This window comes from Diadema antillarum, unplaced genomic scaffold (assembly GCF_040938485.1).
Source record: "Diadema antillarum isolate AM-2024a unplaced genomic scaffold, OU_Dant_1.0 scf00000024, whole genome shotgun sequence".
NCBI classification, from domain to species: domain Eukaryota; kingdom Metazoa; phylum Echinodermata; class Echinoidea; order Diadematoida; family Diadematidae; genus Diadema; species Diadema antillarum.
In genome coordinates this window covers 2,581,804-2,607,738 of record NW_027270913.1, presented here as the reverse complement: position 1 = coordinate 2,607,738, position 25,935 = coordinate 2,581,804, and the positions used below count along the sequence as shown (strand labels likewise).

At 39.5% G+C, this 25,935-nt stretch overlaps 1 protein-coding gene across 1 annotated transcript in view; it reads right to left on the bottom strand.

Annotated features, from left to right (window-relative positions):
- Positions 1–25,935, bottom strand: part of LOC139733088 (uncharacterized) — a 92,101-nt gene that overhangs the window by 39,946 nt on the left and 26,220 nt on the right. The window contains exons 5-9 of the mRNA XM_071643934.1: positions 17,227–17,302; positions 16,429–16,572; positions 14,714–15,390; positions 13,700–13,783; positions 13,540–13,669 (exon numbers count right to left, since the gene is read on the bottom strand). Coding sequence (XP_071500035.1) covers positions 13,540–13,669; positions 13,700–13,783; positions 14,714–15,390; positions 16,429–16,572; positions 17,227–17,302 — 1,111 coding nt within the window. The remainder of the gene's footprint in view (positions 1–13,539; positions 13,670–13,699; positions 13,784–14,713; positions 15,391–16,428; positions 16,573–17,226; positions 17,303–25,935) is intronic.

Here is a 25,935-nt window from a genome sequence, read left to right as displayed (position 1 = left end):
CTGCAGTGGGTCCGTAAGGGAGGTTGAATGGGAGGGCGGCCCAACGCCTTATTGTTGTCTGCCTGACTCTGGTGGGAGAGATCAAGGCAAGAGAGATGGTGCTGCCCGTCGCATTTCTGCGAAACATCTCGCTCGGCCGGTGGCATCCTGGAAGGAAAACGGCAACTGTGGCTGGGATTTGACAAAATTGATGGGAGCAGTTCCTTGCACGATCTTTTGATTGGTTCAATCAGCTCTACGATCCAAATCAAGCAAAATAATCCATAGCTTTGCGAATATGCACTTACGTTGTGTCAGAGCAAAAACGTTTTAATCTGCAGAAGAGATAAATTGTGACAGTTCCGTACAGTGCACCTTCTGAAATGGATTCTTCCCGACATCACACTGCCAAAAGGGAGTTGATCACATTCCACTGCTCAGCTAACCCTACTAAATTTGAGAGCTCCAGAATGGTATATTGTCAGAGGTGTGGCTACATGGACACAATATGCCATCGTCTGGCCCTTTCTACACACACATACACATACAGGGTCATTCATGGAGGACAATTTACTCCTGCCGCTAATAAATGCTTCCACGTAGAAGTTAACACCTTGCTGTGATTAGGAGAGGAATTCACCGGCAGCTAGCCCAGGCAAGTGGTAGACATCCAAGGTAACACGCAGTCTCCAGCATGCAGGAAGAGCTGTAAATCAGAACCCGACGATATCTCTTCAAATCATTAGAATCCTCCCTGGTTGGGCTCACACCTCGATCTTTTATGAGCCAGGGAAAACATTTAACGGCCTGATTCTCGCTCACAACGAGCTGATTACGCAGTCAGAATCGATTTGATCTTTTTCGCTCACGTACGAGAAGTGCTGATGGGAAAGGAGATGCAGATACTCGCATCACAAGCTGAAAAGCAGATGCTGGAAAGAAGGGGGAAAAAAGGAGAGTCAGCATTCAACAACTTGCCCTGGCACTGTGCAGAAGCATCCTCCTGAATCACATAAATGCCATGATCAAAACTTCAGGTGCCACACAAACGCAGCGAGCTCTTGGCATCATCACTGTTGGCAGAGACCCTCCATCCAGACCATTCGCAGTAACCGTCCTGTCTAGCGCTACATCCCAACTTTTCTTGCATCCAACATCGGTAAATCCAGTGTGCATATCATTCCTGCGCGACACGAACAAACTGAGCCCGCTACAAGTCGCCAATTAACCGACCTTAAGCTCAAGATGAGATTGATCCTTGGTCCATTACATAACAGCTTAATCTCCTACTCTGACTCATATCCTTGGACACAGAAAGTAGAAACTTTGGAATCCCCCTGAGTCCTTCTACTAGGAAGGGAGGGCGGCACAGATAGAAACAGGAAGGAAACTAAATGTGACCCACCACAACAAAAGGATCCTAAAGTCACTGACGGCTGAGCCGAGAAAATCGAGCTTGAAGTGATATCATCAAAAACGTTCAAAACAATCGGATTTCTGTTTTTGGCATAGTTTTGTAGTCCAATGTATCATCTATCATCTGCCTAAATTTTGAAGCTAAATGATTAAAGAAAAGGCAAGAAATATGCATTTTTCTGGGCCATGATTTTTCCGACTTTTAACGGAACAGAAATGTGTCTGAAGATTTGGATTTAGCGGCGCAGCTAGACTGCCCCTAACGAGGGAGTGATCTTACTGGTCAGTGCATGGCATCCTGGGGGGCATTTCATGAAGCGTTTTGGTCGGATATTTTTCTGACAAACTGTCAAAAGCTACTGAAATCCTTCCATCTGATTGGCTGAGAGCAAATAAGTCAGACAACTTTGTCGGACAAAATGCTTTATGAAATGCCTCCCATGTTACTGATTGGTCATGCGTAGACCACTGGTGCTAAGCTTGAATGAACATCACGGAGGTTTCAGAGCATACCTTCTATTGTCAAGATGTGAAAACTGTCTTGCCTCCCCATGATCATGATAGCGTCGGAAAGAAAACTTTGAAGGCGGTTTTCTCGAAACGCTGATTTCCTAAACCACTCAACATGCGCTAATAAAATCATCAATATCTTCACAACCGAGTACTTTTATGAGTCGTGTTATATATGAAATTAAAGTGAAAGAGTAAGGGAATAATGTCATATCATCTTCAGAAAATTGTCCTCCTCTGACTTTCGGATCCTTTTGTTGTAGCTGGTCACAGATGAAGATTGAGAGTGACTACTCAAATAACTTCAATTTGGAACAGAGAAAGTTAAGATTCATGATAAGGTCAAATGTTAACAGTTTGCATGCATCATAAGCTGTTAAAAAACTGAGCAAGGCTTAATTCACCAGAAAAGGGCAACAGGATGGTAGCTCCCTGTCACTCATTGTTTTTGCTTTGCTTTGTAGAGCAAATACATTCCTTACACTGATCAAGGGAAGACTAAAATATTATCTTAACTTGTCAGACAGTCTTAAAATCTTACGATGGTTAAAGGAAAAACTTTGAGGCCAAAGCTTAGCGTGGCTAAGGGAAAATCATGAGGAGTGATACTACAAATGCAGGGAAGCATAATGTGAGATGATGAAAGAGTGCAGAGATAAATACCAGTAGCAGGATATGATGACGTGTAAGAAATCCATGACAGAAAGTCTTGAAAATTCCAATATCAGTCTCCCATAGCAACCACATTCAAACCGAAGACAAGCAGTTCCCTCTAGCAAGAAACAGGTGTCAACTTGCACAGTAAACACAAGTTATGAATGCATTTTATTCTGAGAGGATTCTGATACTTCTCAGTCAGTTGTCACCGAAATTCTGCAAGGCATAAGATGTGTTTCAGATGCAACAATTTGGAGCATAATGTCAAAGGCTTCAACTTACTGCAGCCATAATTGGGCAATTTACTAAAGAGCATTTAAAGATTATGCAGGAAGTGTTCATTGATTGAAGAATCTGCTAAATGAAGAGAGGATAACAACCTAGATTTGATTACATACACTGTTTGTAGACTGAAGGCAACCCACTGTGGTGAAGAAAATTGTATAATTGTGCACTGCTGACACACATTTACGGACCAGTTCCACCATCTTCATGATGTCACAGAAAGAAAGACGGGTAAGGACTAAAGTGTTGACCACGCCCAAATCAATTGACTCAAGTTAAAGGATGCTGCACTCCTTGGTGAAAATTATCCTAATGGTTTTGAAGCAATCATCTGTACAAATGTGTACATGCATCTACAATGATGCAGAAAACTTTTATCAGTTGGGGAGATCGTGTAATATACGAGATCTAGGCTTCTACCGACCTTTACTGACTTGCTGGTTAGCTTTCGTCCACTCTTGTGGACTTCTTCAGAGAAATGGTGCAATCACTTGGCCTGAAGAAGTCAACAGGAGTGGATGAAAGCTAGCCAGCAAGTCAGTAAAGGTTAGTTGAAGCCTAAATCTCCTATAATGCATTTACAATGTATGATAAAAACCCTAAAACACAGCGCCGACAACTGTCGGTGCTGACCAATTTCAGCAAAATCCTTGGTTTTGATTGGCTGAGATGCTCTGGTCACCAACTGTTACTATGGTGATTCAAGTTGTCAGCGCCGACAAACGTTGATGAAACACCCCCCTGGAGCACTCTTAAAGCACAATGAATTGTGCCCTTGTGACTTTGTTTGTACAGAGATTCATCATTTGCTGAGATCAAGCACAAAGTGAATGAGAGAGGCACAACTGTCCTTGGTAACCTTTATGAGCACAGGGAATTTGAACATGTAAACTGTATGCACGGCATGCGCCAATACCAACTTTGGCACAGCTCTAAATGTTGGTGACCATCTACAGAGATTTTATAGAGCGCTCCAGGAGCAGTCCTGAACCTAGCCTTAAGAGGGCATAACTTTAGAGTGCTTCAAGACCCGAATGTCTGTTCATACTGAATTTAGAGGTTCAGGAGCACGCCTGGGCACCATGTCATAAACAATGTTAGGATGGCAACTCTTGCTGAAATGACAACTTCCCATAGCAACAGCCAATCAGGAAGCTGGATTCTTGTCATTATCATGACAATTGCCATTCCAGTTGCTATCATTTGTATTTTCATGAAATGGGGCTCTGAGTGTTCTAAATGCCCTGTATATTTTTAATGGGGTGTGACCCCTGTGGAAACTGCCAGCAGCCGTCAAAGCCATCGCCGAGTGACTAAGACCCTGCGATTGTGAATTGTTTTGTTCAAGGTGAAAGAAAAGAGTTGTCAGACCACTCCTACGGCTGTTAGAATATTGCTGATGAAGGGGAGGGGTGACTCAATGACTAAAGGGTCAAACTCAAGACCAAAATGGAAAGGGAAACTTGTTATCCTATATGACTAACATGTACATTTAAGCTTTATTGTCTTTCATCTATATCATGACCCTAATTCAAGCTTCAACTTCTAGACTACCAGCAATACAAGCAATAATACTACAAATGTACCACAAATTATATATTTACACTGTACCATTAAGACTGCTACACTCTAAGAAATATACATGTAGGTTTAACTTTGCACCTTTACCAGTGTCACACTGGGAGCACCTTTGGCTTTACTGGTGCAACTTTGCACCTTTCAGAACATAAAGGTGCAAAGTTGTACCTCTAAAGGTGCTTTTTTCTTAGAGTGTATTTCCCCCACTACTATCACCTCCATTTCCACTATCACTAGGATGAGAACTGGTTGTGCTCCTAATTGTTTGACTCAAATGAGTCCATGGGATTGTTTGTGAAGGATGGGGCTTGTTAAAAGATTCTACCAATTGATGGTATCCTCAAAGTGGAAACAACCTGCTGGGTTGCTGATATGTAGCGTGCTGGGGCTTCCAGCCCAAAAAGGAACCACCAGAATTACCCAAAATGATGCTAATTTCACTTCAGGGCCATGTTTCACTAAAGCACACTACAACAATTTCAACCTACAATATACTGAATGTGCCTTATATATTCAACTTGTCAACTAACACGCCATTCCCTCATGAACTATGTGTAAGGCTTAGTGAGTAAACTGCTCCTAACAAATTCCTCACAGAAAGTAACTTTATTCAATGATGTATTTGCATTAAGTTTTAAAGAATTGCATGCTCTCAAGAAATTTGATCTATGAAATAGAAGTCGAAAGAGAATTCTTCTCTTGACTCTGTCAGGACAGTGAAAATTTCCACACAACAGAAACTCATAACAAATTTCATATTCAAGTATAGTAATCTTTAAACTTTCAAAAATACATAACATATTGAGGTAAATATACACAATTTGCCAAAATCTGCAATAGATTTTGACATTTTTGATCCATGACATGATACAATAAGACCGTAGGAAAGCCAGCTCCATAGAAATGACCACTATGTCAGACTCTATGGTTTTACCAGAGTAGAATAAGTAGACATGGTCTAGCGCCATCTACTGGGCAAACATGGCCAGCTTTTCTCCACTCCTCTCACTTCATCCTTCTTGAGACACCCCTTGACCAATGTCCAGCTGTCCAGCCAGGCCAGGGCTATGCATGCTGCCATGTAAATGCACAACACAGTTCCAGTGAACAGTCTGACCAGCTGTCTAAGTGAAATAACTATCTTGGACTATTTGATGTCTATTCATCAATGCATCAATCTACCGACATCTTAACAATATTGTAGCGCAACAAAAGAAGAAACATCTGCCTCCCAGAATGTTCCACAATATCTATCAGAAGTTACAATTATAGGTCACACTTATTCAGTACATTTTTCTGGATTGCTTTCTTGCCTGTATTAGCAACTTTTTTATTTTCTTCTTGCTTTTTAACATTGATATATATTGTACACATGCAATTCTCTTTTACCAAAAAAAGGGGGGAATGAAAGAAAATGAGCACCATAAGTGCCTATAGCATGCAGCATACTGTTACTGTTTGAGAATAAAAACAGATCAGTGTAGCCATCATACCTGTAGATACCACAAATATGAGAGTTATCAGTCACATGGAGATTGGACTCTACATGGCCAAGTGCAGGTACAAAAAAAAAAGGGGGGGGGGGAATCCATTCCAGCCTCTTTTCTCAAGGATATCATGACAAAACATATTATCATCAAACAGTAGGGGTGCAGGACTGCGTTCGCCCAGAACGTACAACACGTGCTACTCTGTGCCCATTTCCTAAATTGATCCAAACAAGCTCATTCTTCTTATTTCAATTCATAACCAGACAAAACTGTATGAATTATGAACTCAATTACGTGCTACAGTAAACCTAAATGCTGACTATCTATGACAATTCTCCTAACAGCACTGACTCGACGTAGTTCTACTCTTGACAGTGACTTGATTGCCATGCCTCCACAATAATTATTTGTCCTCGAAGCTGGCCATAAAATATACAAAAGATTTTAATATGTCTTAGCTTTCAAGCAATAGGTTTTTTTTTTAAAATCCCACTAGAGTGCTTTTCATACATTTTTTCATTATTTCAACAGCGTAAAGACATGGGCTGGAATCTTTCTGCAACAGCCATAATCATTTTTTTCATCACATACGCTGCAGCGAATTCAATCAGTCACCAACTGCTGTGATCTAGTATCTGGGAATTGGCAGGACTAAGTTAACATAATTTTAAAAACTCTCTTTTTTTCTAAATCTGGCATCATTTAGCTGATGTCACTCTGTTTTTGCGAATTCTGAATGTATTTTGATTTAAGCTAAAAGTGCCAGTCACTTGAGTTATTTCTGAGCACATGCTTCATATGAAAAATGTTTGAAAGCATAAATGAGCATGTTGTTTCACACAAAAATGTTGTAAAGTCAAGAGTTAGACCCAACACCATTCTATGATAAAGCAAGCTCTGTAGAATTAAATAATAAAATATTTCTTACCTACCTGTAGTAGTTAGGCCTACATGTCAGAGCACTATGCCATGGTTTGTTTGGGTGTTTTGTTTTCAGTGATAAAACATGTTTACTTGTTTCACTTAATTTTATCATCGAAAATGATGTTCCACAAACCTGTGCTAATGAGATTTTATACCACAGTCTTATGACATTTTTAACTCTTCAGCACTTAGTACATATATGTATATTGTAAAGGTGGCCTTTCGAAACGGATAAAGTTTGCTTGGATCTACACAAGCACCTGAAAAAAAAATGAGGAGACTCAAGGGACACCAAAATCTGGGTCTCTCCAGCCACAATTGTTTGACTTCTCAGCATAGCTTTCCCTCTCTCCCGCTACACTACACAACCCATCCTAACTTTTTTTTTTCCATTTCCCCTCCTCTATTGTTAAACTCTCTAACTTGTCTTCCTTACAATCCCTTCTTCTCTACTCATACCTCTTTCCATTGTTTTTTTCTATGCCTCATTTTTCTCATCTTCTGTAATCCCTGGTCTCTCTTATCTGTTCCATCATCCGTTCCCACCCCTCTGATGTTCTCATTATTTCCATCTCTCATCTCTTCTCTGTTTTAATACCATCCTCCCTGATTCCTATTCATCTCTTTTTCTCTTCTTGTTCCATCTCTTTCCATCCATCTACCAATATATCTGTTTATCGATCACAAATGCACATATACACAATTACTTTCTTTCTATCTCTCTCTTTCTATCTCTCTCTCTCTCTCTCTCTGTCTCTACTCTTTTCCCCTTTACCTCTGTCAATCTTTCTAGTCTTCTGGCATGTCCCTTTTTCTTCTCATTCCACTCTGTCTCAACCATATAGACGTGAAGATTGCTCCCCACGCCAAATTACTATTTTATTATTTTAGTTGTCTAGGAGTGGAATATCTCTTTTCGTTTGTTCCAAAAATAATTGTTTGAGTGTGAATCTTTACATATAAGATAAAAGGCATAAATATCCAATACTGAATGAAGCGCCTTTATGCACCAACAGCAACAACAACAACAACACTCCTTCCTTTTGTTCCTCTCCATTCTGCCCATCCAAACTCCAAACCATCTCTCCCCTTCCCCTCTTCATCTCCTCTCTGTCCTCATCACTGTATCCCTAAGTAACCTCCCCATCCTCCCCGCCCCCTAAGTCCAGGACTCTTCCATCCATCATCCCCCATGGCATGCATACTGTGGCTATTTTCAGCCGAAACCTTTAACACTATCCTCACGTATTGTCCAGGGTATTCCGACAACCTGCCATACACCTGAAAGAAAATATGAATCACACCTTGACAAATGGACACACGTCGTTCACCACCACCTGATCTCTACCAAGCCCTCAACCCACCCACCCCCCCCCCCCCAAAAAAAAAGGGGAAAAAAAAGAAGGGGGGGCTGGGATGGGGTAGAGGCTACACAGTATGAGTCAGAAAGATAAAAACAGAAATGGTAGGACTAACAGCATTTTCCATTTTTGTAACCTTTCATGGAATCATACAGAGCAATGCTTTAATTTTTCTCAATTAAGCAAAGAAAATAATGTTCTACTCCTGTATGTTTCCTGAGTTTAACGCTGGCAATGCACAGCAGACGCATTGGCACCAAATATCAACTGATATCAATATGCATTTTTGTGATAAAGGAATATGTGAATATGGTTGATTGATAAAAAAAAAAAATACTGAGGGGAAAAGAAATACATAAGGTAAATATTGAATATTACTGTTGGCTTTAATGACATGGATATGGTGTAATGATCATGATAATCATCTGATGATACTAACAATGATAGGATACTAAAGTGATGCATGACAACAACAAAATAGTCTCCACACAATGTGATAGACACCCAAGAATAAAAGGCAATAATAAAATAACTTGTTCTAAACATCCACTCTAAATTTTTTGTCCTAGTGAAAGTGTCCCATGCTGATCTCTCATCCTTCATAACCAGCATGTAAAACTCTGATTATGCACAATTTTTACACAACACACTCGAGCTGAGTTATATAAAAAACACAAAATCTAGTTACATGGACTACATGGATACTGTTTAAGTCTTTCACTTCGAAGATTTGTTATCAATTGACTGAGTTCGTATCTGTGACTAATTGATTAAAACGAAAGAATGCCGAGACACTTTTGTTGACAATATGATAAGAAAAGATATTTGAATTAGATCAAAAGAATGGGCAGTTATAGCTGTTAAACTTGTCATAGCAGAGTCCAGTTCATGCAAATCTTTAAAAAAAAAGCCTCAAAAAGGAACAAACAACGAAAAAACCAGGTGATGATGATCAATGCTGCACTCCTACCTAGTTTTCCGCTTGCAGCCGCGGCGCACCTTTCCTGGATACTCGACGAGATTCTGGATCGGCGCGCAGGGCCGGTGGATGTATCGTCTACTCCTACTGAGCTGAACGGGGGATATCAAGTTCTTCTTTGGTGTGCAGACCACCTTTGAGTCCAAGAGTGAGCAATTCATCTTGAAAACTCAACTATGGAAGTACCACAAAATTTTGGGAAATAAAAGGAAAGAAGGGCAAGTATCCTTTCACATTCTGCACAGGTCTGCAGTAATAAGCGGTGAAAAAACAAAAGTTTTCTCAATCCACTGAGAGGGGTTTACTCCAAATGTACTGGTCCAGAGGTGCGGGATGTGTGGAAGCAGTGGGCCACTGTTGTATGATACAAGAGTCAGAAGAACTGTATCCTTTGGTTCCCGCTCGGTGTGACTAGAGGTATGGATGGCACCCAAGTGACAGTAAAGCAGAGAGACAGAGAGTACTGTAGCACAAGTTTGGCAGCGCGTGTGGTTCCCTCTGACCAAGTTCACAGATCGGTCGGGTGACGATGGTGGGGGGGGGGGGGTCGCTGATGGAAGGATCTGTCAGGAGTGAGTCGCACCAGCTGCATCAATATCTCCCCTCGGTGAAGAAAACCAAATGCTACATACTTGACTCTTTTCCCCACCTCATTTCTTTGGTACCAGCTACAAATCGGGCCGTATCAAGCTGTCGTTTGGGGGGATGACTCGCAAGAAAAACGAACGGCACATCTGTATCGTAGACTAACAGTAGCAGCAACCGACCCAACGCATCGGAAGAGCAAGACAGAGAAGGACAGTAAGAGAACAAGAGAAGTCATTCCAGAGTTTGTCCGCAGCACGAGGAAAGCTTCCTCTCTTAACAACCCTTCAGAATCATTAATTGCATTAGCGCTTAACCCGTCCAGCCCCATGACCTTCCCAAAGCTATTTTTGAACTCTGCAATATCATTCCCTCCCTTCCATTCTTTCTCTCTCTCTCTCTCTCTCTCTATCTCTTGCCAACTAACACACACACACACACACACACACCTACATGCGTGTCACAACACCCAGCCCCGACGTCACATAATAAAGCTTTTGATCGCCTAATATAGATGCCTGATGCCTCCCCCTATCCCGTAATCCACTTCACTCCCAAATTATTCAGTGTAGACTCCCGATTATAAAAGTAACCATAATGCCGGTGATGCTACGTGCCCCAGCCTTTAATATCTCCCTTCCCTCGAAACAAAATAAAACAAAATAAAGAGAAAAAAAGCGTTGATAGCGATAAAGCCAAGAAGACTATGTAACGCCTGCACTGAGAGATTGCAGCGATATTTATCAGTCACATCATTTGGAAAGAAGAAAACTGTTTGAGCGTTTTCACTTCTCACACTCCCTGTCTAGTAAAAAAAAAAAGCCAAGCAAACAACAAACAAACAAACAAACTGACAATGCTGCCAAAAAAAAAGTTAATCACTCCTTATTTTCCCAACTCATGCAGCATTTAGGTCTGCATCAAGTCTTCCTTCTTGTGAAACTTCACTTTGTGTTTTTTTCTCAGATTTTACTTCAAAAATAGCAGAACTTCCTCAACCTGTCTTTCATTTTGCAGATTCTGGCCAAGTTTTGTTTCACTTTTTTTTTTTCACTTTCAGCCTCACAACATCCTACTTGAACATAGTCACGTCCCAGCAGATGTTGTGTTTTCTAACAGGTGAAGAAACTATTTTGGTCCATCAAGGAATTGTCAGGGTAGCTTTGAAACATGTGTTATGAGCTTACATGTTTGTTTGAGACTGTATATAACATTCAGTGGGACAGAGATCGGAAAGAAGGAATGTCATTCAGGGCAAGGCTTTTTTTTTTCCATGAAGAAAAGAAAGTGATTTCTCAGTGTACATATGTAGCTTCACTGATATTCAGACCGGTTTCTGCCACAGAATCTGTACAAGTGACTAGGAAATTTTGATATCCACTCATTCTGACACCATTCCATGTAGTCGGAAGGAAAAACTCTACATATCTTGGACATGTTTAATATTACTGTTTCTTGCAATATCAAAGATTTGACAAATGAGATAAAAGAAGGTCAAATAAAACCATTGAAAAGTATCAATTGATGAATAGGCACCAACTTGACTATCAGTATTTAAGATGCTAAAAGGAAGACACTTTTCTTCCTCCCCTACCCCCCCCCCCCCCCCCACCCATTAAGTGTCAAATATGGTTCTCAAAACCCTGTTACTGTAAATTATGGTTAATCTTGATAAAATGTTTGAGCCACATTTTAAGAAACTTGATAAACTGCCTGTATGAACGAGCGTAAAAAAAAAAGAATTGTAAAATGTGACAATTTCCCTAAAAAGGCTAGCAGAAAGGTGTGTGTTTTTGATACTTGTTTTTTCTATTGCTGGTGTTCTGGGAGCTCATGCATCTGTGCCACAGTGTAGCTGTATACAGGCTTGATCTTTATCATATCTATAAGACTGAAAACTAGAGATTCGCTTGTTATTTCTTGTTCAGGAATACATCGGTGGGAAATCAACAGTCGTGACATACTGGCAACAGTAAATGTCATCAGATGATACAGGGCATCCAAATTTAGTTGCAATCCCGCTTTTTATTATGGCTCCTTCGAAAAAAAAAAATGATTATATTTTTCACACGACAGAGGATTATTTCTCGTGGCTCTAGGGAAGGGAGAGATCAAGTTATTGAACTTGAAGGTAACATATTGATGAAGAGGAAAAAGATGTGGGGCTTGAATCCGCAACTATCCTGAACTCCGCAAAGGAAAGCAATGTAACCACTAGACCACTGGGCATCCTCCCGTGTGACCTTACTGTAACAAGGAACATCCTCTTCATTTACTAACAAGATTACAAAACTCTTTGTTTACGCTACTCGCACTGCTTTGGAGAGTTTCTTTGGCTCAACAATCCTAAGAGCCACGTTTGCTTCTTTCTCCTCCAGACACTGGCTAGGCTGAGCTTGAAAAGACTCATAAGGCCCATGTCAAAAGCAGATTATAAATAGGTTCAACGACTGGGATAAAGTTTGAGTATCTACTCCTTCATCATTGTTGTTGTTGCTTTGGTTTTATTATTCCTCTAAACTTCAAGACTGATCACTCTGCTATCATATGTCATTTCTACGACAGTCTGACACGAACAGAAAAAAAACAACAAGAAGAAGCAAGTCTTAGACTAGAGAGAAAAAAAAAACACCTTGTATGAGGATTCCTCTTCAGTATTGACAGAAGTTCCCCGAATATGATGCAGGCGGGAAAGATATTAATTAATATCTTTCCTTGACATTAATGTCATACTTCCTGCTAAGAGGAAGTGGGTGGGCGTTACATTGTTCCCCCCCCCCCCCCAAATAATGAAAAGGAAGAGAGAGAAAAAAAAGATGTGTATATTAAGCGTCGCCATGGCAGGCAAACCCAAGCTGTTGATATCAGAGGGTAGGGGGGGATCAGACAGGGGGATGCGGGGGGACGAGTACGAGGCGCCTGACTGACCTTCGCCGGGAGCGAGGGGTCACTTGATCGTGACTTTCCTCTTCCAGCGGCTTAGGGCTCGCTGCCACGGACTTTAATTATTCACATTTTGGCATGTGATGCACTCTCCGTAGGAGGAAGTGGGGGAAGCATAATAACTATCTAGGCCACTCCCTAATGTGTGTGTCTTTTTTCTCCCTCTACACAAATTGGGCTGAAGGTGATTAATAAACCTGCAAAGATACGACAAGAATTCAGCTACAGCATCCATTACACACATGTAAGCAGTCATCAAGTTAAGGTACTACTGACAATCCTATAGATGTATAATTTGTATAGACCTTATTCTTCTAACAAGAAAAGTAATTAAGTTAAGGATTAAATTGCAGAAAGCAAACAAAATTTGGTATCTCATCTCCAATAATATCTTTTTGTAAATATGAATATATTTTGGTACTGCATTTCTTCCTTTATAATGGCGGGAAAAAAAAGTTCCAGAAAAAAAAACTGACAGTGATAGAATAAAGCTGATAAAATCAAGATGATGGTCATTTTTTTTTTGTGAAGATGGAGGCAATTGAACGGCTGGGTTATGAATTGTGAGCCTGGTTAATTCGCTAGATTGAGTACCAATTCCTGTTGCAGGAATATTGACTGAATGATGTAATAATTGCTATAAGTCAGGCTATCCTCAGCCTTTTGCATCACTCTAAGACTGTTTTGTGTTCTTGATCCATGAGCTTCTTTCAAGTTGCCACATTTAGTCAGCATTCACTGATCATGAGGAAAGAAAATATACGTACACGTATCTTGCAAGCACGCATATTTTTTTGTCTTAGACCTTCCCAAGGAAATCATTCCTCCATACCTTGCAAATGGGAAGTCATCCAGGCGACTGGAACCAAGGTGCTCGATGGAATTGTCCGCCTCGGTGACGCAGGGGTTGCCGAAGGAGTTGAGACTCTCGCGGGACTGTGTCCGGCCACGGCCCGGACCGCCTCGCTGCGTGGCCGAACTGTCCGGTCCACCGGCCTGTCTGGACGCTGACCGGTCTACCGTTACATAGGGAGGCTGGTTGTAACTAGGGGAGGGGGGTCTGGATGTCCTAGAGTCTTGGGAGATGAAGGAGTTTGATATGAATACAATTCAGTATGATTCAGAACACAAGATTTAGGTATGCCACTGCACATCCCGGATGTTATCTCTTGCCAACATGCTATCATCTTAATAATGATAATACAGTCAGGTTTGTACATTGTACTTGTGTATCGCAAGGCAATACTTTCAGATTTCAGAGTTGCTCTTGTGTGACGACAACAACAACAATCCCAAACTCACATTCTTTGAAGAATGACATGATCGAAATCGGGACAATAAAAGCAAAAATTTTTATTTGATTTTGACTTTTTGCTTCAATGTTGCCTGATATAACTTTGTTTCACATTGGGCCTTGAATTCTCTTATACTATCACTGATTCATGACGTCAAACATTAATGAACTACCGATAATCAGAATATAGCATAACTAGTAATATCTTATACTAACTGTATAAGGGGGTTCTTCATTTCACAGTATAAATCTGATACAGTTAGTAAGCACAGCAAAAAAAAAAAAAAAAACACCTCTGAATGCTACTATAAAAGTGGAAATTTTCGGGGTGTTGACATTTTTGCGCATTTCGTGCAACTGGAAACTAGCGCAAAAATAAAAGCACGCAGATATTTTTGCTTGCCATATGTTCTAGTAGTCGATGTCTTGATTCCGCAGAATTGGAAAACATGCAAAACCCTTCTTGCCTGGCTGAGCGCGAAAATATCCACTTTTACCGAATGTACTCATTTCGTCATTTTAGTGGTATTCCTGCATTATAATATATGCCACTTCAGACACGATGAATCACATTGAAAATTATCATACCACATTCCTCAATGCATCAAATAAGAATGTGATGGATGCAAGCAATGTCATACAAGTTTCCTGCCTTTTTACTTGACATTACATCTCATGTTTTTCCATCTCGGGAGGAGAAAGGAGCACCAACCTTTACTTGAGCTGCGTTTTCTTGAGTCTCCCGACCCATGCCTCTGGTCACCATGCACTTCTCCATGTCTGTTACCAGGCACACTTCTCGTCTCATCTTCCGATCTAAATCTAATCTCCTCGTAGTCAGATTCACTTTTAGTCCTGCGACTCGAATTTGAATAACCGCTGTCCTTGATCGTGGAATATGGGTCCTCTTTCTCCACACCGTTAGTCCAGACATCGTGACGCGACCGTCGACCGTCCGTCTGGTCCTGGGACTTCCGTGACTTCCGCGTTTTGTCGACAGTCGCATACAGCGGCATCTCCTCCTGTTCCGGGTGGCGTCCATTGTGCAGCGAGTTCCTGACACCACCGGAGGGAGATTCGCTCCTTCTGCTGCCACTCCCCTGCCAGGAGTGTGGCCTGCGCTCGCGGCGGTCACTGTCGTACGATCCGTCCGTGTCGTCGTCGAACCTGACCGATCTGCTCGGCGAGGGCGGGCGCGAAGACTTGCGAAGTGCAGAGGGCGTGGTCGGCCGGGAGGTGGACGTCCTCTCATCAGGCTCGCTGCGGATGGGCGTGTCCTGAAATACGATGTGAGTAACTTGCTCCGTCTCTAGGGAGTCCGTGGAAGAATATTGCTTGGGACGCGCTCCTTGCTCAGCCCAGAGATCTCTAGGGGAGTTGTCGGGTGATCTTGACACATTTGGAGAGAAGAAGATTTATACGGTGACAAAGACAATTGCATGAACTCATACATGTAATACTTCTCTGACATTGCTTCACCCTTCAAAATGTTAAAGGGCTGGTATAGTATTGGTGGAGATGAGGATTGGGCTTTTAACTTTGTGTGAGATACCAAGAAACTACTTATGAAATAGTACAGAGCATACCATTCTAACAGGAATTAAAAGTTTGTTCGATAAAATTCAGTTTTGGAATGGCTGAGACATCCAAAAAGTAAAACAAAGCAATCGTAATAAAAGGTGGGTCCCACCTTTTATTAGAATTGCCTTGTTTTGGATATCTCACCCATTTCCAAACCAATTTTAATCAAATAAGTTGAATTCCTCTTGGAATTACATCCTCTTCCACATTCCACAAAAGGTCTCTCATCTCACCGAAAAATGCTAGAAACCCAAAGTTACGTTGTAGGTGTCAACCAAAACTGTACCATCCCTTTAACCATGGAGTTACATGCTGGGTCAATGAAAAAGTTTTCAATGTCAAGAAATTAATTTGGATTTCTTCACAACATACTGATGCAATGTTGCACATTAGCAGCAGCAAAAAAAAAAAATAAATCATCCTCACACCTTTATGCACATGACAATTCTGAAGGCAGTTTCCTTCATCTTTTGGTCACACAATCCTTCACTGCATTTCAGACAAATGAGACATAATTTCAACTCTACACTGCTTACACATGTGCGTACACTTTTATCTGTGCATTGTAGTGCAGTATGCCACAGAATGCACCACCTCAAAAGACACGTATGCAATGGTGACAATAAACATGTTTCACTTCGTCAGGATTCATTCATTACTGATAACAACTTAAATGATAATATAATATCTATTCTCATTCCTCATGGTACCCTGAATACATGAACAAGAAACAAAAAACAAAAACAAAAATGAATCATCCAAAAAGATGCATAACTTGGCAAGATTTATTTCCAAACGAAATACAGGAAATCTGGCATCCAATGTTTGGCATGAGAAGTGACAAACCTCTTTTCTTTTGTAAAGGGCTGTATGCTGTGATCAGCTTTGAGGGGTCCACTGGGGCCCTTGGGTGTGGTCCTCATGGGCCCCTCCCTGTTCCCCTTGGACAGTAACCGGAAGGAGGAAGGGAGCGGTCTCTTGGAGTTATGTCTGAGGCAAAGAGAAATTAAGAAATTGAAACGATTAATGTCTTGCCTGACAGCTCGATATGGTAGAATAAGCATTCATATCTGGGATTTCCACACAAAACTAACAAACAACAAACCAAATGTTCATTTTTTTTCAAGACAATCCATTCTCCAGGTTGGGCTTGGACAATGTTTGTATGTGGGAAAAGTTCCCTCTTCAATAGTCTGCTTTGTTTTTTCAACATGTGAGTTTTATTGTGGAACCTTCCTTCTAGTGTGAACTGGAAGCCTTTTTATATTTGATAAGCACATCATAATGTGTATATAGTGTTTTCTCCAGTGGGTACAAAGTGCTTTGAGATGTCATCTCTGGGTCAGTAAAATATGTAATTTAAAAAAAAACCCACAAAAACAAAACAAAACAGAACAAAAAACTAAATAGCATAATAGATTCATAAAGTCATCCACTAATATGGACATAAAAAAGATATGTGGAGATTTCTTAAGTTCATTGGACACAGCTTTAAATCTAACTCCTACCATAAATGAATGTTTCTACAGCTTGTAATCACATGGAGCAATGTAGCCTATTGATGTGATCAAAAATAGACTTCTCGCGAAGTTTTGGGTTTCAGTCTCACGCCGACACTAAAATAAAAGACTGAGTTTGACTTGCCTGCTTTGTGAATCCTCATTTGTTCCATCATGTCTGCTGTAACTTGAATCGGTGTCACTGTCTGCGGTATGGTAGCCTGAAAGGAACAATAGAAATAGAAATAGAAGTAGAAATAGTTAGTTAATAGGCTGTCTGAAAGGAAACATGCTGAGCAAGTGGAGGATAAATCCACATATGCAAAACAAACTTTTTTTTTTTGTTTGTTTCTACACACATCACAAACACATCACTGTCATTGTACTTTTAATATCGGATGGGGATTATATTACTTATACAAATAGCCTGGCAAAGAAGAATAATACTGGATCAAGAAAATAATGATGACATATAATTTACAGTTCTTGTGAGTTGACAAATTATAAATGGAATGATCCGAGGATATTTCAGTTATTTATTTGTTGGTCAACTATTCAATACATGTACAACGTCTTCATTGATATTTTAAAACAAGAGAAGTTAGACACCAAAACATAAACGTCATTGGGAATGTAATTATTCATCGTAGAATCTTGTTTCAATGAGGTAATTACATATCCTAAGGGATACAAATATTAATCCAGTCTCCGACATAGCATAACAGTCTGAGATGCAAGTACTGGTAATAATTGCACGGTAGTTTTGGACAAACTTAAAAAACTTTAAAAAATAAATAAATAAAGATAAACAAGGAAAAGTAGAAATTACGCGGTGCGTAATATATGTCCCCGCCGGAAGTAGCATTTTGTAACAAAATGTGCAATATAGGTAAAAAATCAAGGTCAAAGGTCAAAGAAGTCAAAGGTCAAAATTCTGTGTAGAAGTTTTGAAGCCCTCACCTAGTGCCATCACATAAAGCAAATGGAATCGAAATTGGGTTAGAAATGGCGAAGAAGTAGCATTTCGTAGCCAATGTACAATATAGGTCAAAAATCAAGGTCAACGGTCAAAGAAGACAAAGGTCAAAATTCTGTGCAGAAGTTTTGAAGCCCTCACCTAGTGCTATCACATAAAGCAAACGGAATCGAAATCGGGTTAGAAATGGCGAAGGAGTAGCATTTTGTAGCAAAATGCACAATATAGGTCAAAAATCAAGGTCAAAGGTCAAAGAAGTCAAAGGTCAAAATTCTGTGTAGAAGTTTTGAAGCCCTCAACTAGTGCCATCATATAAAGCAAACGGAATCGAAATCGGGTTAGAAATGGCGAAGGAGTAGCATTTTGTAGCAAAATGTACAATATAGGTCAAAAATCAAGGTCAAAGGTCAAAGAAGTCAAAGGTCAAAATTCTGTGTAGAAGTTTTGAAGCCCTCACCTAGTGCCATCACATAAAGCAAACGGAATCGAAATCGGGTTAGAAATGGCGAAGGAGTAGCATTTTGTAGCAAAATGTACAATATAGGTCAAAGGTCAAGGTCAAAGGTCACGACTGAAATTCTGTGTAGAAGTTTCAAAGCTCCCATGTAGTGCTATCATATAAAGCAAACAGAATCAAAATTGGCTCATAAATGACAGAGAAGTAGCAAATTGAAGATTTTGATCACACACGGACGCACACACGGACGCACACACGGACGGACGGACGGACGGACACACGGACACACACACGTACGGAGCCCGTTTCATAGTCCCCTGCTCGAACTCGTTCGGCGGGGACAAAAACATGCATATAAATGGGCAAACAAATAGAACAAAGATGTTCATTTATCTCAGACAGTTGCTAGGGCACATATTTCATGTAAAAAAAAATGGAAGTGGAATTTGGAGTTGTTTTTTAATAAACTGTCTGCAATATCTACATATCCCTGTACACAGTTGCAGTTTGCAGTTTGGATGTGATTAATTGTCCAAATCTGACCTCAAGAGGGGGTAAGATTTTACAGACCACTCGGTCTGTTTGCTTTCCAATCGATACAAGTGAAGAGTGTTGGAGAGTGTATGTCAACACATGTGGGCAGCTTGTGCAAATACATGTAGAATAGCAGGAAATCACGGCATACATGTATGTACATGCATGGATGTCATGTAGCTAATTAGACATACTTTATCGAGCAGAACATCTGCTAACAAAAGGCTGAATTATAACGAGACAAATATGACACTGAGAAGGGTGCCGGTATTGCAGCCATCTATGATTGAAGAACAAACACAATCTCTGTTTCGAAGATCTATGACTCTCTCTTGCAGGAAACACATTATAATAACTATGAAATTTGCATAAATGTACATTTTTCTTCACAGGCAGCAGAAAGCATTAGCCTACCACAGCTTAATTTTCTATAGGCTTTATTGTTTTATAGTTTTTAGAGATTTACTCAAAATTGGAATTGCTTTAGCAACAATATCTAATTCTAGATTCACACTCACACACAAATGTGAAGTGGCATTTCACATGACAAAAACAAAACCAACAACGACAAAATGTTCAACGATAAAATGTTGTGTCGATACAGTGCCTTACACACACAAGTACATAGAGACATACAGTACACACAAACTCACACATGCACTCGTATACGTCCAGCAATCACAGTTCACTTTTCAATAGTTGTGTAAACATTTCCATGAGCCCAGGGAATAATTTCCCTGGTATCGCATCACAATTTGCTAAACAGTTTTATACAACACTGCTACACAAACTATCTTTTGTGTAGAAGTTTTCTTCCATAGAAGTGTACAGGATATCACTTGAAATATTGTTCATCAGCTGAAATTGATAATCAAATTTGAATTGGAAAATTATTCCCTGGAGCCTTTTTTTTTTTTTGGTATAACCCATTGGTGTGAAATTCTATCACAAGCTGTGATAGATGCTTTTTCTATCTCTAGACCTCTCACTATCACTGCAAAACATGAACCCACACAAGAAAACAAAAGTGAAATACATGTGTACCGTATGTCCCCCCCCCCCCAAAAAAAAAAAAAAAAAAAAAAATTACAACAGGACCCTGTGCACTGATATCTTTAAAAATAGTGAATCACTCCAAATACAAATTCAGGGTATGAAACTATACTCATTGCCCACATCTTACAGAAAAACCCCATTCGATTTGCTTCAGTGGTCAAAGAAAAATGAGGAATTTTGTAGAGGATGTCAAGAATCTCTTCCCTCCAAATTCTGTCTATTGCATTCACACACGAAAGCATTGAAGTGCTAAACTTGGAAGAATGAGACTCATGACATGCTTTACAACTTTTCATATTTCTCTGTGACCGCTTAACCAAATTGAATGGGGTTTTCTGCAAAATAGAGCTAAGATATTATACTTTAAGACCCTGAAGGAGCATTTAGACAATTTAATCATATTGGGTGTTATCAATGCGAAAATTTGACTGTAATTCTTTTGGGGACATACTGTATAAAGGAGACTATGGATATCATAGCTGGGGTAACTAATGCTGACCACGAAGTTAAATTGACCATTTGACCACAATCAATGCAAGTCATATATTGTATTTCATATGGTTTCCATCACAGCTCATTTTGGCAAATTACAATATACAATTTATCTTGAACACAATGGCCCGAATTCACAAAGGTGGTACAAATGAAACCATGGTTTAAACCATGGACAAAAACCATGGAGCGCCAAGTGTCGCATGGAATATTCTGTTATGAAATCACTCATTTGTCGATGAAATGTTTATTTTGTAACGAAATGACATTATGTAACTAAATGAAGATTTTGTCCACGAAATGATAATTTCGTTAACGAAACGGTCATTTTTTAAATGAAATCACCAATTTTAAACCATGGTTTCATTTGTACCACCTTCGTGACTTCGGGCCAATGAATACACCTGTGACTACTTCAACATTTTCTTGAAACCTTGTTAAAAGAAAACATTGATCATAATGACAAGTAATCATAAAAGAACTGAGAACTTAATCATTTACACACAGTCTGGATACAGCATTAAATATGAAATTCAATTCTTTTTTTTTCTTTTTCCTTTGCACATCAGCAAACAATTTCTCCACAGTTGATATCTGGCTTCAGAGACAAATGGCTTATAAATACAAGGTCCTTACCCTAAATATGTAATATGATTTATCAATAAGTGTGAATTAATTGCCTAAAAAATCACTGATCTGTTGCTTTTTCTTCATCAATGATCAATTAAGAACAGTTTCTTTCTTTGAGGGTAGCTCTCTTTTCATAATTAGGAATACAGTGTGAATTCTTCACACTACAAAAATAAACATTTCTGACCATCAAAAAAAAACTTAAATTTTCTGAATCAAATTAAAGATAGAGCTCTTCCAAAGACAAAACAAAACAAAAAAACACAACACAAAACAAAACAAAACAAAACAAAAACAAAACAAAACAAAATATATATAGAGAGGGAAACAACAAAGAACAGAATTAATTTGCACTGGATGACAGGACAGAATTGATAACACATAAAACACACTGCACAGGGCTGGCATGGTATTACAAATGTGGCCATTGATCAACATACACTAATTTCTATTCATTGTGAGCTAGATGGAGGAGGAACATCTTGATGATAGATTCATTAATATGCCTCCCATTGACTGCGATAATGGCTGCCTATTGACACATCAATTAGGATGCAATGTGAGCGATATAGTCTGCACATTGGTAATCACAAATGCAAGCGATGATAGTCGAGTCAAAGCACGCTGGCCACGTTATCCTACGAATACACAAACCAGGCACAATGTGGGGGGGTCGGTCGTATACCGGTTTAATGCTTTACTATTTACAAACTGTGTACGAGCAGGCTGTGGATCTGCCGGGCTGAGGGAATTCCATTCATTCTTTGAATACCTCAGGAGGGGAATTTATCACTAAGGAAGCCATCTCCATGGTAACCAAGGATGCTCGGCTCCTGGAGACGGCATGAAAGGAGGCGCAGTGGAGGGAGAAGCTGGCATACAATCAACACGCCCATTGCATGCTACAAATGATAAATCCCCTCTGAGCAACATCACCGCAGGCTAAATATCCACTAACCCAATAATGGTGGCCTTAAGACTATAAACTCTTTAGATTTGATTCATTTCAAATCAGCCTAAATTCTTCCACCCTTTACTCTCAGTACTTAATAATCCACTGATATCAAGCAAAAACTAAAGTCTTGACGTGTTCACTGAAATGTTTGGAAATGGTGATCAATACAGACGTAATAACCATGTCACAATCTTAATGTATCAAGTTTTTTCTAAAGAGATGTATGGTGAGAAAGCATACACATGTAGCTTAGCAGGTGTCCAAACTAAAATGGGTTTTGCACACATCAAAGTAGCAACGTATTCACTCTTCTTTGATTGTTTTTATTTCATTCCAATAAGCCAACATGGGCTAATAATCCTGAATTCTGCAGAAGGGCTCATACAGCAAACTCTGCGTACATCACTGCCCATCAGACCCTAAAAACAAACCCTCCACAATCTACTACACTCCACACTAATCCTATAACACTCTTCCCAATATCAAGCTGCGGCCTCAGGCCAAAGTCTCTGGCTGCCCATACAGACTGATCCCTTTCCCAACGAGTCCCACACAAAAGGGACTTAGAACTACCCCCAGTATATCCCCGTTATCCGAAATCATGTTCCACTTTAAAGACACGATAAAGGAGGCTTGCCAAAACCCATTGTAGAGCAATGGCTCAGGGAGTAAGATGAAAACCACGCTCATAAAAGCCTATTGATTTCTCAGCATCTTTTCACATGCAAATTACATCCCCCTAGGCAAAGAATGAAGCTAGAAGAAAGAGAAAAGAAAGAGAGAGAGGGAGAAAAAAAATGAGCTTGTAAAAACAGCTGCAGGCCTTATTAGCCCAGGCAGGCATGGTTGGTGTGTGTTTGATTAGCAGGGCTGCTGCAAAGGGTTGTAACTGTGTGCCTATTGGAGAGTTTGGCCTTGCCCAAGATTGTCATTACTGGGGATATATATACTATATATTGGTAATGAGTTTAATTTCATTGCACTATGTCTTTATACTTACTATTTTGAGCTAACATCTGCTCCTGGTCTCTGATTTGGCCTAAACCAATTGTATAATACACTTTTTTTCTGTGTTTTCTCTTCTTTTTTTTTGGGGGGGGGGGGGGGAGGGATTAAGATGAAAACACTAATAGATTGCAAAATTCCTTTTCCACATTACAGTCTTAAGAAAGTAAGAACACAATTTAGGCCCTATCACTTGTCTCAAAACAAGAGTGTAGATTAAGGATACTTTGAACGTGGCAAAAAAATTGTTCAGAAACTACATTTGGCAATATAAAGTTATTGGCATGATTATACACTGTATTTCAATATCAAATCACACAAATATAAACACACACACACACACGTGTACACAAACATGCACTGTATACACTATACTATATGTACGCTGGATACTTTGCGAGGTTTACCAGTATATTCTTGCTTATTTTGCATGTTGGGCGCTATTCGAGAATTTAAAAACAATTGAAAATATTAACTCTGATCACGACATGAATGTGAAGTGAATGCATACATTTCTTCATTCAGACTGTTCTCCACAATCGTAAATCTAACCACTCGAAAAATTGTCAGGATGTCCCAATTTGTGAAAAATTAGACTCACTAGATATATGGCATATGCAGCAATTATGCATTACAGTGACATTCTACAGGCTCAGCAAGACTGAAGTGTTAGACATTGTCTTTGAAAATATTCAGACTGTCATTCTCAAACGTTAAAGGGAATGTACAGTACTGGTTGAGGTAAGGATTCATGTTTTGAACATTCCTAAGTGAGATAATGAAAAGCCTCTTATGAAATATGAAAGAGCATGTAATTCTAAGAAGGATTCAACGTTTATTTGATGAAAATTGGTTTTCAAATGGCTGAGATATCCCAAAAAGTGCTAATAATAAAAGGCGACATGCCCCAACTTTATCAGTATCTCTTTGTTTCACCTTGTTTTGGGATATCTCAGCCATTTCAAAAAAGATTCTCATCGAATAAACTTTTGATACCCCTTAGAACTGCATGCTCTTTGACATCTCATAGAGTGGTTTCTGAATATCTCACAAAACGTTAAAAGCTACATCTTCACCTGACCAGAACTGTACACTACATTGTAAGTTCTCTTGGACAAGAGTGAAAGCAATGGGAGTCCAAACGTATTGTTACCTATATAACAACAGATGCTTCAAATAAAATACTGAGAAATGCTTTCACAAACCGTAACCAAGTGTTCTTGAGAGGACTGCTGGAAAGCTCATCAGATCTCACATTACAGAGCTAACTGAAATTGTGAGTTTCCTTGTTTCTGTTTTCTCTTATCGCAGCTCACGCGACACATGACGATGTCAGGACAAATTATGTCTCAAAGGGCAAACTACACACGAAAATTTTTGTTTTGTTGCTGAAGCCACTACACTATATAGGAACTCTTTGCCAAATACATTTTGACACATGTAGACCATAGATTCACAATCATAATCAGTGATGAACAATTTGGTATTCTATTGCCACTGGGGAGCACTATCACGATTTCATTGTGATCATAGCAAGCTCTGGCTCTTGCTTTTCTGTTCTCATCTTACCAGAAAGCAGACTTTTTGACCCAGCTGTCATATGAAATGTTCTTTGCAGTACTTAGGGGTTTGTAGGAGTCTTATTTCATTTTGATATTTGAATACTCTATAACCTGAAACATATTAAAGTAACATACATGTATCAGAATGTATGCAAATTCTTTTTACATTGGTAAGACTTTTTCTGAAGGAGCCATAACAGAATTAAAATGAAAACACCTGGCTTCTCGCACATCACTAATTATAAATAAAAGTATTCATCATTATTACACCCATTCTTTCAACAGAAAGTGTATGTTTATTTGTAAACCTTCAAAACTCTTCTGACCCAGCTATGAGCAGGAAATCAACCAGACTGTCAGTTTTACTATCAAATACCATAAATAATTTGCTTTTCCTTCGCTTTCTTCGAGTTGAATAAAACACTGCATAGAGGAGAATCAAATCAAGCATTTCACATGGTGAAAGTACCAAAGGTATCATTCCAAGCACACATTCGATAAAACAGTCTGCAGAATTTTTCAGTGCAAAAGTTTATCAACTACAGTGTTTGGGTAAAACGGGATATGACTGGTTACAGCAGTCATCATCTCGCGAACACATTTTCTTTCCTTTTGGTGCTTTTTTTTTTTGTCTAGTTTCATATTTTGCAAGATATGGTCATTCATCAGTATCTAGAGACCTATCAGAAGAAAAGTATCTTTGAATACTTGCATTACATTGAAAAGACAAGCTAGAGATTTCTCCTGTTCATGGTAGTGTTTTTTAACAAATTCAGTGGAGCATGTTAACAACCGGATCTTGTGCTTGTACGAGTTCTTGAACAAAACAAAAAAAGCTCGAAGAAGGGGTTAACACTAGGAGATGCCCCTAACAAAATGTAGATGACAATGACAATATATGACGCAAATGCAATCAATGTCCAGTGTTCCATTCCACTGCCCTTCTAGGCACAGCGATGTAAATACTGTGTCACACTATACGCACACATTTCTTTCAGGATAAAGCTGTTGAAATTAATTGAATCCTTTAAAGGGGCCAGTTAGCATTCAGATAATTGGCATTGTCTGTTCGCTCTGTTCTGAATGACCACTGCATTCATGTTTGAAAAAACAAGCAATACTCTTGCAAAGCTTGGCTTACACAACTTTAATTTAATATAATTCACTTGGAAGTATTCAATGAGCTG